Source organism: Berghia stephanieae, chromosome 1 (assembly GCF_034508935.2).
Source record: "Berghia stephanieae isolate SIO BIC M18660-M18661 chromosome 1, UCSD_Bste_1.3, whole genome shotgun sequence".
NCBI classification, from domain to species: domain Eukaryota; kingdom Metazoa; phylum Mollusca; class Gastropoda; order Nudibranchia; family Aeolidiidae; genus Berghia; species Berghia stephanieae.
Genome location: NC_088360.1, coordinates 50,817,519 through 50,831,607, shown reverse-complemented (window position 1 = coordinate 50,831,607; position 14,089 = coordinate 50,817,519). Strand labels below are relative to the sequence as shown.

At 31.4% G+C, this 14,089-nt stretch overlaps 1 protein-coding gene across 7 annotated transcripts in view; it reads right to left on the bottom strand.

Annotated features, from left to right (window-relative positions):
• Window positions 1-1,250: 1,250 nt before the first annotated feature.
• The window catches only part of LOC144977043 (serine/threonine-protein kinase MRCK alpha-like), a 71,752-nt gene continuing 58,913 nt past the window's right edge, over window positions 1,251-14,089 (bottom strand). For 6 of the 7 annotated variants that reach the window (XM_078921767.1, XM_078921824.1, XM_078921801.1 and 3 more), the window contains one exon: window positions 1,251-13,149. In XM_078921767.1, the coding sequence (XP_078777893.1) occupies window positions 12,991-13,149 (159 nt within the window). In that variant the 3' untranslated portion in view covers window positions 1,251-12,990. The remainder of the gene's footprint in view (window positions 13,150-14,089) is intronic. The other variant, XM_078921791.1, reaches the window with a different exon arrangement.

Sequence of the window (14,089 nt, the reverse complement as noted above, 5' to 3'; positions counted from 1 at the left end):
ATAATAATAATAATAATAATAATAATAATAATAATAATAATATTTTAAATATAAATAATAATAATAATAATAATAATTTTTAATATATAAATAATAAATAATAATAATAATAATAATAATAATATAATAATAATATAATAATATAATAATAATAATAATAATAATAATAATAACAATTATCTTCTGGTAATGTCATGATGATAAAAAAAGCAATATTAGCAGCATGGTAACGTTAATTAAGTATAAATTAATACTACTCAAGTACCAAATAAACAGAGGAAAAGAAGAAGAAAGAGAGAAAAACAAAACATAAAATATGAACGCTGACAGCAGACAGTTAATTTGGTTTATCTGTTAGTATGAAAATGAGAAGATATGTTTTATAAGGGGGGAGAAAAACCAATAAAATCATCACAGAGCCCTTTATCAGTTCTAGTGAAACCATTTTGTTCCATTGTTACTAATATCAATATCAAAATAGGTGATCGAACTACTGTGACCCTGACACTAAAACTAACACATCACGATCCCTGTAAATTGTAATATTGAAAAAGCGGAATTTACATTTGAGAAGCTTTCAGTTTGATGGGGGGAAACTTCCCCCCCCTTCTTAATTACAAATCTCACCATTGGCCCCTGACTCGAATATTAATATTGTCATTCATTTTACACAAAGATGTCACTGCTTGGCGACAATTTATTATCTAATGACTATTTTCAGAGCTAGACAATTTACTCCACTCACTAAATAATACAATCAAAATTTATTTACACTTGGATTTGACTAAAAATAAAGACATTGATCAAACAACAAAGGAAATTTAATTCACAGTCGATATATCCTAGAAAAAGATAAAATAAATATCACGTCACCCAGGCTACAGTAGAAAATATACTGAAAGACGAGGGCTGCTCTTTCTTTTTTTTTATTTCTTTCTTTCATTCATTCATTTTTTAAAAATTGTTGGGGAGTTTGCAGGCAAGAATAGTCATATTATTTTGATACAATCAAGTAGTACCAGCAGTGAAATTGTATTTTCGCGTCAACATATAGACAGGGGACAAAGAAACAAACAATGAGACAGACAGACTAGATAAGATAAGCCAATGAGGGTTTTCATGCGAAGAGGGGAAAGGGGATGGAGAGTATCAAATATTTGTCTAAATCTAAACAATGAGCAAGCTCAGATTACTACTAGCATCAAGAAAGAAGAGATGTTTGATTTTTCTGATTTATCTTTTCCTGTTAGACTGTTCCAAAAAAAAATTGTTTTAATCTCACATTTAACAAATCACTTTTCAACCATCGGCTTTTGTTCCTATTTCTTAATAAAACTGTGCTTACTTTAACAGAGAAAATATGAAACGCAAACAATGAACTATCAGCAGCAAAACAACATTCATTATTAAATATATATTGATGTTATTAACAATGTCAATATCATTACAAATGTTCATACAAAGACACTTAGAATAATATTGTGATTTGTAATCAACCCTTCAATGATTGAATACATGTACAATACCGTCATCATCACCACCATAATACATCCACCACAATGAAAGCCAATACAGATGATATAAAATTAATTATTAATAAAATATTTATAATTATAACTGCGTACGTTCATTGCAAAACATTTTGCTGAGTAATTATAGAATAGTAGTAGTAGTGAAATTAATATTATACAATATTAGAATACAAGAAAATGGCTCTACGACAATATATTAATATGAATAATATCTTGTATCAATTTATGTACATATGAACTGATTGAAGCGAAAAGAATTCTCATATAATCACACACTGTACAAAGCAAATTATACCCAAATAAACAACATTAAAAGACACCCTCATTTTCAAACTTGCGCACACCGAGATAATGATAATAATAATAATAACAATAATAATAATGATAATAATAATAATAATAATAATAATAATAATAATAATAATAATAATAATAATAATAATAATAATAATAATAATAATAATAATAATAATAATTAGTTATTACAATAATATTAATATCTTGTTTGGGAAGTGTATTTTAAATCTATTTGAGACAACAACAAAAAAAACAAAAAAAAAACATTCACAAGATTGTGTATGAATGTGACAGACTTCTTTCCTTGTTGGTTTTTTTAAAGTAAGGAGCTTTCGGTTTGTTTGTTTGTTTGTTTTTTTTTTTTTTGTTTTTTGTTTGTTTGCTTGTTGGCTTTGTTTTTCTGGGTTGTGACACTATCAAGAATGTCAGCGTCAGTAACTAAAGATGATAAAATAGTTAAAAGATTTAATCTGAGCTTACGAGCACCTGCTGAAAAAAAAAAGGGGTAAGACAAGAGAGCAAGTTCAAGAAAGATCAATAGTAGATCCACAATCAATGTATCATTTGTATCTTATCTGAAGCAAAGTCCCGCACTCACACAGCCACATACTAATCAATGTTAACAATATATTTATATCATATCAATATTATAGCCTAAACGATGATTTGGAGACATATTTACAATGAGAGAAAAAATACATCTCTCATAAGAAAGATTAATCTATTCGTGTTTTCATCTCACAGCAAGACTTCCAGCAGGGCTAAGGCAAAACCAAATGGTTTTTTTTTGTTTGTTTGTTGCTTTAGGTCTCTTCCAACACAATTGAGGTTATATGAGAGACCGCTGAAACAAAAAAACAAGCAATCTAACAAAAATAGTACAAATGTCAATCAAAATCATAACCTAAAGATATCATAAGCTAAATTATAAATAACCAAGAACAAACAGGCAGAGGATTTACAGGTAAAAAAATATCCCCTGTCAAAAATACAATCACAAACCAAAGAAGCAGGATAGGCTAGTAAAGAGAAGAAGAAACGACATCACTATCGGATCGTACACCCATGCGAACATCATAGGTATATGATTCAAGGGTGATGCTCCCATCCAACCACCCGCCAAAACCAAATGTCATTCCAGGACAAAGATACAAAAGCTACTTAGATATTACATATGATTTTTGGAGGACAGAAGAGATATTGTTTGTTTTTGTTTTGTTTTTAAGGGTTTTACAGCGCTTGCAACACATTAAGGTCATATCAGCGCAAGTATAAAGGAAGACAATGGGATAGTATAAAGTTCTAGAATTACAATTAAAGCACCCAAGAAAAGGTAAGACAAAGGGGAATTGGTTCAAATAAGAAGCAGATGTAGATCCCAAGAGCACACTATAAAGTACTTAGTTTGAGATCACTAAAAGTCTCATCCAGATACAAGCACAGATCCCCACTAAGAGGAGCACACTCAAATGTTTTACAAATCATATATAATATAAAGAAAAAATAATACAGTGCATAACAGAGATGATTTACAAGGAAAAAAATATCATCTCCCAAAAATAACTATACATTTGACTGTTTCCCTTTCAGCCAGGGCATCTGGTCAGGACCAGGACAAAACCAAGTAATCTCATTCCAAGACAAAGAAAGCAAGTTGGAAAACAGATATAGGGGGAAAGAAGACGCAGTAAGTACCTCCCTGCCCACTATGGGAGGTCAGGAACCCCACCCAGACAGAAGAGATAGCGAGGGTAAGAACTGATGTAGAACCTAACAGCTCAGATAACAAATATTCCCTCACCCCTAAGAAAATTTACTCACTACTATCAATGCTAGCAGCACTCGGGTCAAAAATTCTCTAAAATACTTCATGAGGCTTTCACTTGAGTGGAACCAATTTGAAATTATGAATTACGTGCTGGTGATTATTAAAAAAAAAAGATCAATGAAATCTTATTGACCATTAATTAGAATTGGACACACACAAACATTTTGAAATAATTTCATGACCATTCCTAAAACTTCTAATTCCATTTTTTTTAAAAAAGTTTTCAATATCCAAATATCCAAATCTATACCAATAATGTGATAATAATTGCCAAACTGTGATAAAAATAGAATTAAATGCTATCAACCTCTTTCTTTTTCTTTTTCTTTTTTTTTTTTTTGGGGGGGGGCTTATTTCATATAAAAATATGGCATTAAAACACACCCCAAGAAGATAAAGCATTCATTAATATCTTAATTAAAATAGGCCCAGAGTCAAAAGTTTGAAACTGACAAGATAATAATCGTTTGCTCTTTGTTTTTAAAGGTTTTACAGCACTTGCGGCACACTAAGGTTATTATATAAGTGCCATTAAAAGGAATATAATGAGAAGTCAAAAAAAAAATTCTAAATATATAATTAATAGCACCCCAGTGAAGCAAAACAAAGGGGACAGAAGTCGGTATGCTCTTGAAATCATCAGTCTAATATACCAAAATATGCCTATATATACATATGAAAAGGAATAATGTGGAGTCATTTAAGGTGGTTTGGTGCTTAGTGAAAGGTAACACAGTAACACAAGAAAGACCCATGTAATAGAACTAATTATAATGCTGGTAATTTTGTTGAGATAAATGTTGAATTAGGAGTGGATCATCATCGCCCATTTTTCACGAATTTTTACACTATGTCTACACTATTTTCACACTGTTGAAATATCCGCCTTACATTCCACAGAAATGTGACAAAAGAAGAAAATAAAAAGACAAACGAACAAAAAAAAAAGCCCTATAACAACAAACTAAACAAAAAAATTAATAAAGGCATTGCACATTAGAGTCGCACTGGTACAAAATATACCATTATGTAGTTATAGTAAGACTTGAGATTATTTATTTACTGTAGTTATGGTAGGCTATATGAATAAACCATCATGCCTTTAAGGGCATGCTTTAATTAGTATTTTGTTGTGATTTTAAAAATTTCTTCATGAATAGAGCAGGATAAGAAAACAACCAATTATGCATGTGGATCTGTGTCAACAGATTGGAGTGGAGAAAGATTAACTTATTGGAATTGAAATATTAGCTTTGCTCATTTAATTCCTTCCTTTTTTATTTTTAATTCATGGCATTAAACACCAAATGATCTCAAAGGGGGTGGTTTGTTTTTCCTTAGGAGTTTAACTATGGTTGCAACACAAATTGGTTGATTATAGGACAGCCAAGTGCGAATTTTTAGTAAAACTGCGATTAGATGTGCTTTAGAACAAGTAAGACAGATGAGACAGAATTCTAACAATGGAGGATCCAAAGAGTAATACGCTCGCCAAACAAATTGGAGACTACTCATAATATTCCAATGGAATACCCATCAACAGGGATATCATCAAATGTTTACAGAGAAAGAGAGAGAGAGAGAGAGAGAGAGAGAGAGAGAGAGAGAGAGAGAGAGAGAGAGAGAGAGAGAGAGAGAGAGAGAGAGAGAGAGAGAGAGAGAGAGAGAGAGAGAGAGAGTGAGGGGGAGAGAGAGAGTGAGGGGGAGAGGGGGAGAGAGAGAGAGAGAGAGAGAGAGAGAGAGAGAGAGAGAGAGAGAGAGAGAGAGAGAGAGAGAGAGAGAGAGAGAGAGAGAGAGACCAAATGTGTTGTTCCAGTTTCATTTCTGTAAGTTGCACCAAGAAAGATTAGTTTTATTATTTTTTCAACTATTCACAAATAAAGATAAAGTTCAACTGAATACAAGAAAAACAAACCAAATATAAGATTGACAATTTTTAGAACCAAATCAATAGATAAAATAAAATAAAATTGAAAAGAAACCATAGAAGGAAATAAAAGAGGAAGAGCAAATTTTAACGGTGACATGCGACACCATGTATATCCGAACTATAATAAACAAAGGGCTATTCCAGTATGTCTTTGTGATATATATATATACAACAAAACAATATACAGCAAATACCAAAATTAACTTTAATATATTATAAATACGATAACTTAAATGCAGATCTCACAGCATGAGGGTTTCCTATGACAAATATCAAAAATCAATAAGCCTTTTTTATGAAAGGCAAACAAATTTTAAAGATAAACTCATGCGAGACAGAAAATTGACAACATTTCAAGTGTGAAAAATTTCTTGTGACTAAGGATGCTAAAAAAAATAGATGATGCCCGCCTCAAAGGACATTTCCAATGTAAACTGAAACACAAAGTCATCTCATTCCAGGACAAAGCCATATGAGTAGGGACAAATGAATATGAAGATAGAAGAGGATACAGGCCTCACTCGACAGAAATCACCCATGAATTCCTTTGGGAATACCTGCATTTTACAATATTCTACTTACATTATAATAATAATGTAGGTTTTTAGCATCTCAAATATTTATTATTCTCTGAAACAGAAGAACTGGTTTTCAATTATTAACCCTTTATTGCATAATGTCTAATATTTTAGACGAAGTTCTCATGAGGGTTTGATATTAATATACAACCAATTTTACCAATGCTATGCTTGTAGACACTTTTTCTACCTCTTTTACACAAAAGCGCCAAAAGTCACTCAAGGGAAATAATTCATTTTTTCGCTGTTGCGTTTTGAAGATGGCCTCTGACAACAATCGAAGGTAAGCACATTTACAACCATTTATATCATTCAAATAGTTATAAAACCCTCTTAATACCATGCCTATTATATAATATACATACTAAAGCTTATTATGGCCGAACATAAAGCATTAGATTGTGACAGTTATTTTACAACGGCATTTTATCTCCAATGTCTAAAATTACTAAAATATTGCACAGCATGCATATCGGGTATGTTACTAAAAATAGACATGTCTAAAATATTACACATCCTGCAAACCGGACCTGTTGCTAAAAATAGACGTGTCTACTATTTTGCACATTATGCACAGAGGATAACTAATACATAGTAACTTGTTTAAGTGTTTACCTCTTATGAATTTGACCTAGTCTACTGTTGTGGTTTGCTTGAGTAACTTATTACATGAGCAATAAATAAGATGAGTTTATAAGTATAAATAAATGTATTTTTGAATACTTTTGTATATCTTTTTTCGCTCAAGCTACTCGTCTAAAAGGTCCAAATGTTGTTTTTTTTTCTTCTCAGTCTTCGCCCTAAATCCAGATTTTATTCTGGAAACGAGGTGCTTCAAATGTTTGAAAATGACATACCAAGCGACAGTGAAGATGAGCGTCTTGATGGAGATGATACGGATAACGAGCTAGATCCAAACTTTGAACCTGCTGTACCCGATAGAGATGATGAAACGTCTACAACTAATGACGAGGATGATGATGATGGCCAATCTCCTGACCATTCTTATGTTGAAGAATGTGATGATGACTTGAATGACCCAACTCAATCACAACCAAGCAAACGGCAAAGGTGAGAGAATAGTTTAATCCATTATTGAATAAAAGGCGAATGTTGTCCCTGCCATGTATACAACTCCCCAAAGTGTGTCAGCGAACTGATTTGTTTGGCTTTATCGGCTACAAATACATTAAATTAACTAATGGAAAGGAAAACTTCTCGAGCCGCAATGAAGGGCAAAAGGGATCAAACTTGTTGATTTTTAATTTGAAGTCTTATAATGTTTACTAATCAGTGCTTCATCCACAGTGAAAAGTACATTTTTTAATGTATGATTTTCTTTATTTGATTTATAATGGTACGGTATCGTTTTCTTATTTTGTTTTTCACCCAGAACTATGGTTGATGGGGCACCAAGGACCTTCCATTGGGTAAAGAAAGATCTTCCCGCCCATGTAAATCCAGAAAACCACCTGATTCCACGAGGGAAGGCTGCTGGTGCTACAACAATCATGGAGATGTTTCTGGCACACTTTGACAATGATGCTTTTGAACTGCTTACCCTCGAAAGCAATAGATTCATGGACCAGTGTGGAAGAACAAGGTGTACCAAGATCCATGTGCAAGAATTGAAAACATTTGTTGGTATTTCCATGTACATGAGCATTGTATGTTTACCTTCTAGGAGAATGTATTGGTCCCCGGGCACTAGGCAAGTTATTGTTGCAAATGCAATGACAGTAAATAGGTTTGAGGACATTATGTCATTGTTTCATTGCAATGATAATACCCTTATGAAAGGTAAAGGTGAAGTCGGTTATGACAGGCTGCATAAAGTAAGACCTCTCATAAACATTATAAACCGATCGTTTACTGCAAACGCTGAGCCTGAAGCATTTGTTGCTATAGACGAACAAATGATACCGTTCAAAGGCCGTCATGGGTTGAAATGTTATATGATGAAAAAGCCTAAGAAATGGGGTTACAAAGTGTGGGTGCATGCGGGAAGGTCAGGCTACAATTTGCTGGAGACAACACAGTGAATCCTGTCGAAAAAGTGTCTCTTCCTGTAGGTAAACCGGGTGAAGTCGTGTTATCCCTCACACAAAATCAACCTGAAAACTCTTATATTTTTTTTGATAATTACTTTGCTTGCCCTGAACTTCTTGTTGAGCTGAAGGAGAGGAAATTGAATGCCACATGTACTGTAAGGCCAAATAGAAGTCGTAAGTGCCCACTGCTTGCCATGAAAGATTTGAAAAAACGTGGTAGGGGTTCCTATGATTATAGGAGTGATAGTGATGGCACCATTCTATTATGTGAATGGTTTGATAACAAAATAGTCTTAGTGGGATCAAATATTCACGGGGTTGAACCGACTCATACTGTTAGGCGATATGACGTACACGTAAGGAATATATTTACGTCAAGTGCCCTGGCCTTATAAAAAATTACAACCAAAGCATGGGTGGCGTTGATAAGTGTGACATGCTGCTCGAGTTCTATCGCATGGATTTCAAAAGCAAAAAATGGTATAAAAGAATCCTGTTCCATCTGCTGGATTTATGTGTAGTAAACTCATGGCTCTTGTACAAAGCTAAGAAGGCAGACTGTGCAATTTCTTTATGTGCTTTTAAATTCCAGCTGGCCCAAGGTTTCATAAAAAGTATTCAAGCTGTCCCTGAATTGATGCCTGATGTTGCTCACAGTGATACTCGCTCAATAAGATCTGTAAATGAGGCTATTAGATATGACAAGGTGGATCATTTCTCAATGCGTGATAAAGAAGCCAAATTTCCCCAAAGATGCAAATTGCCAGGCTGTAGCAGGAAATCACAATTTAAATGCAGGAAGTGTAATGTTGTATTGTGCATTACCCCTGTTGGTGAGGCAGATGATTGCTTTTATGTTTTTCACCATAACCGAAAAAAGTAGTTGGTACTGACAGTAGACAGAAATAAATAAATAAATGTAAATACATAAATTAGATTTAAAAATATATAAATTAATTAATTACATAATTAATTTACATTGAATTTTACTTCTACTCTACATTGATAGTAAGCAAGTTTTGAAATATAGTTGGCAGACATATAGAATTCGTATTTCCAATGTCTTTGTTGTTCTTCATGTGCTTGTTTATTGATCATATTATGTCCTGCTCATTGTATAATGTATGGTAAAAACACCTCAAAAGGTAATATAAATTTAATGAAAATTGATAAATCTATGCTACATGAACATTAAAATATAATGAAATAAACTTGGAATTCTTTATATGAGGTCTTGTGTTGATGGCTATAATATAACCTTCATTGTCTCTATAACGGTCGAATTCCGCAACCTGGAATGCATAATGTCTAATATTTTAGACGCATGAGCCCAAGGCTCCTAATGCTCCCGGTGACCTATAAGTTGTGAAAATCCTCTTTCTAGGCCCTATATGTGCTGTATGCAAAGTTACAACGAACTAACCCCACCAGTTTTTGTTTATGCAATAAAGGGTTAAGATTTTTTTTTAATAGCTAAAAGAAGAGCGAGAAGTATAACAAATTAGAAATCTTTTATGAAATGACTGAAAAATGTCCATATAAAGCAGGCTACTTAACAAAAAGAAGTAAAGTTAAGTCTTAAATCAAAGAAAAATAAATCATAAAGATGATAAAACTAATGAATTAGATTGTAATTCCATATGGTTCAACACTTATTTCTAATTAACATAACAAGACATATATTGGGTAATAAATTATCCCAAGAAAAAGAGGGTAGGTCTTTTTCATTGATTACTTGCTTTTAATCGATTACTTAAAACTTTGTATTTTAGAATGATATGTGGGGAGTAATAACAATAAATGCTTTGAAATAACTCAAGAAATTCAGCACAGCCACATAAGCCTTTAAGTACGTAAGGAATATATATATATATATATATATATACAATTATAATATATAACAACATACACACCCAGACACATATCAGCAAATAGCAACCACCACACAAGATGAACCCCCCCCCCCCCCTCTCTCTCTCTCTCTCTCTCTCTCTCTCTCTCTCTCTCTCTCTCTCTCTCTCTCTCTCTCTCTCTCTCTCTCTATCTCTCTCTCTCTCTCTCTATATCCTTCTCCTTTGTTTCCTTCTACTCACTCTCATACATTTAGCTTTTCTTGAGTGCAACAGAGTTCTTATATGCATGGTGTTAACATAAAAACCAATTTATAGGGGGGAAAAAAAGCCTTAATGTAATAAAAGATGATGTGCAGTCAAATGTGGTGGAAAGCATGACATGTTATTTCACGGTTGGGATCCATGATATATAGCTTTTTGTCATGCTGAGTCTATGCTAAATTCATAAAATCATTGACATGTAGCATAAATGCGTCTTTGCACATAATATGTATTGGACTGATTCAATCACAAGAACTGATTGATTTATCTATACATCATTTTCAAAGTCATGCATACCAAAGTATAGCATTCATTTTGTGAACTGAGTTGAGATCTAATAATTATAAGATTGAAAAGTCCAAATATAAAATGAGAAATTTGTGAGCCATTATAATTGGGGGGGGGGGGGAAGAGAGAGAGAGAGAGAGAGAGAGAGAGAGAGAGAGAGAGAGAGAGAGAGAGAGAGAGAGAGAGAGAGAGAGGTAGGTAGGTTGATTGCGATCAAATCTTATGATGTTTGCATAAGATTGAAACGCCCCAAACAAAAGTATTGTACAACACTATCAAAATGTCCCAGATGCCGGAAATCATGAAAGTAGATTTAAGTGTTAGTAAAAAGAATAAAAAAATAAAAATTTATTTGTCTTATTCATATAATAAAAGAAGTGATTTGATTTTTTTTAATGGTTTCCCCATCTCTATCTTATTTTTGCGCATGTTGAAACTATTATTTATCAGACAAATAGTTTTTAGAAATATACTTGATTCAAATCATCTTATCATACATTCCAAGACCTAAATATTTTCTTTTATATCCTATCCTATAGAAGATAAAAAATTAGCACTGTTTTTTTTGGGGGGGGGGGGTTGTTTTTATTTTATTGGCTCAACAAATTTCATCCGTTATAATTTATTTAATGTCTAATACGGTCACATTTCATGCAACCTGGAAGACAAGATTGTACTCACATTATATGCTCATTATTTCAAATTCATACCAATGTTATCACCCATGAGTCTTTTTTCATGAAATATATCAATAATAGAACACATTATGTGTTAGTCTCTTATTGGATAGCTTCCCCCATGCATGGCATTGATTGACATGAAAAGGCTTATTTAACAACGATTGGACAACTTAAAATATACTAAAATGACACACTGCTCATAATAATATTTTCATTTTTCTTCTTTTTTTTTTTTACAGTGTGCTCCTTAAATTTATAGGATCTTTGATAATCATAACAAATAAAAAGTGTTGCATTCCAGCTTTTTAAATGAGTTTGCAGGATATCAAAACCATTTTCAATTTCACTCCAATAAAAAACCTGATATCATATATCATTTGATGATGAATGATTTGGTTAATTAAAAATGTTCATGGATAATTCATAGAAGTAAAAATGGAAGTGACCCGCCGGCTTCAAGCAGCAACATTTGCATTGACCCTTGCACAATGAAATCTGGATCTCTGTATGTGTTGGGTTTTTTTTTTATCCATAACATGGTCTCTGTAGGATTTCATTGCAAGAGAGGTGGAATTTTCTGTTAAAATATCAACATATCGTCTTTCACTCTGATAATCACAATCCCTTCAACAAAGCACATTGTTTATGCCAGAGCTATACAAACTCCAAATAATGCTATCTACCTACATAAAATCTGTAAACAGTGAACCAAAGTTTTCCCACAAGGAATATGCGCACAATTATCCTTTTTTGGGAAATAAATGCCTTCAATAACATAACACTGGCTGATTGAGAACTGATTCTGGTGATTAAAATTGACGATAATTAAGGATGAAATAAAATTCTTACTGATATCATCAAGACCGACTGACATAAGTTACAACATGATGCGATATGAAGTTTTAAGGTTTTCATTAACATCAACCCTTTAAAAAAATGTGAATACTGTGACTAATATTGGATCATTAAAATGAGAAAAATGAGAGAAAACTCTTATCATTTTTACAATAACATTTCAATTTCAAAATTGTCTAAAACTCATGCTAAAAGTAATAAACAAAAATGAATATAACAGCTTCAAAAAAGAACAAAATATCAAACATCATCTGCCACTGATCTTGTTTTTCAGTAATGTATCTATGTTTTCATTGTTATTTATTGTTGGCTGAACAAAGGTTTTGAGCCCAAAAAACTTCCATATTTGGTATTTTGTTCTTTTTTAAAGCTGTTATATTCATTTTTGTTTATTTCTTTTTACAGTCCACAGCTTCTAGCAGTTTAGTACCACTAAAACTCATGTTGAATATTTTGGCATGGAGAATGTTGATGACTTTGAATAAATAATAATGAGATTGTGACATATCAAAGAGATCTCCTGATATCAGGGTTACCTACTTCACAGGAGAAGAGAATGAGAGAGGATAAAATGCGTAAACAAAAATTCTAGACTCATACTTCATCCACAGATTTGTAAGCCAAATAAAAAATTTACTACTATTTATATTTCCTCCTCATTCAAATGCCACTCACAGTTCCAATCCAACTGTTCTCAAAAGATGGCAGTAGTCTGCAAAGTTGCTCCCTATGACTTTAAAATATGTCTTCCCGTGTGAGACGGAAAGAATAGTAACCCCGAGACTTAATTACAAGTACAATATCAAGATATGGTAAGGGTATCATTATAAGACTATACTACAAATGTGTGTTTTGTTCTGAGGCATCTGAGTTGTCAGCAGGAGATGAGGTACAGTCCTCCACTAAGCTGTGTTGATTGGAATCTGGTGGAGAGGTTCCACTGCTGGTGTTGGAGGCCATTGAATGACGCCAGTTGCCCTGAGGTTCTAGGCTATCCTGCACAGAAGGTAAAAAAGAAATTGGGCAAGATTACTATTTATGTTATGGATCATCTTTCTTAAGTCAAGGTAGGTTTTAATTAATTTTTTTTTTCTTTAAAAAATGAAGTTTTGCTTGTCAATTTTATTAAAAGAAATAGGTTGATTTGCTTCATTGCTAGTCTTTTGAAAGTTTTGATATGGGTTGTTATATTTATTGTTTTTGTTTTTAGAAATTTTACTGAATTCAATTAGTTTTAAAGCGGTGAGAAATTAAGAATATAATCATCATCATCATCATCATCATCACCATCATCATCTACTATTATTATTATCATAATCATCATTATTATTATTATTATATTATAATCATACTATTATTATTTTATTATTATATTATTATTATTATTATTATTATTATTATTATTATTATTATTATTATTATTATTAATTATTATTATTATTTATTATTATTATTATTATATATTATATTATTATTATTATTATATTATTATTATTATTATCATATTATTATTATTATTATTATAATTATTATTATTATTATTATTATTATTATTATTATATATTATTATTATTATTATTATTATTATTATTATTATTATTATTATTATTATTATTATTATCATTATCATAATTATTATCTGATTATTATTATCATTATTATTATTATATTATTATTATTATTATTATTATTATTATTATTATTACTTATTATTATTATTATTTATTATTATTATTATTATTATTATTATTATTATCATCACATTATTATTATTTTATCATCATCATCATTATTATTATCATTATTAATTATATTATTATTATTATTATTATTATTATTATTATTATTATTATTATTATTATTATTATTATTATTATTATTATTTATTATTATTATCATCATCATCATTATCATTATATTATATTATTATTATTAT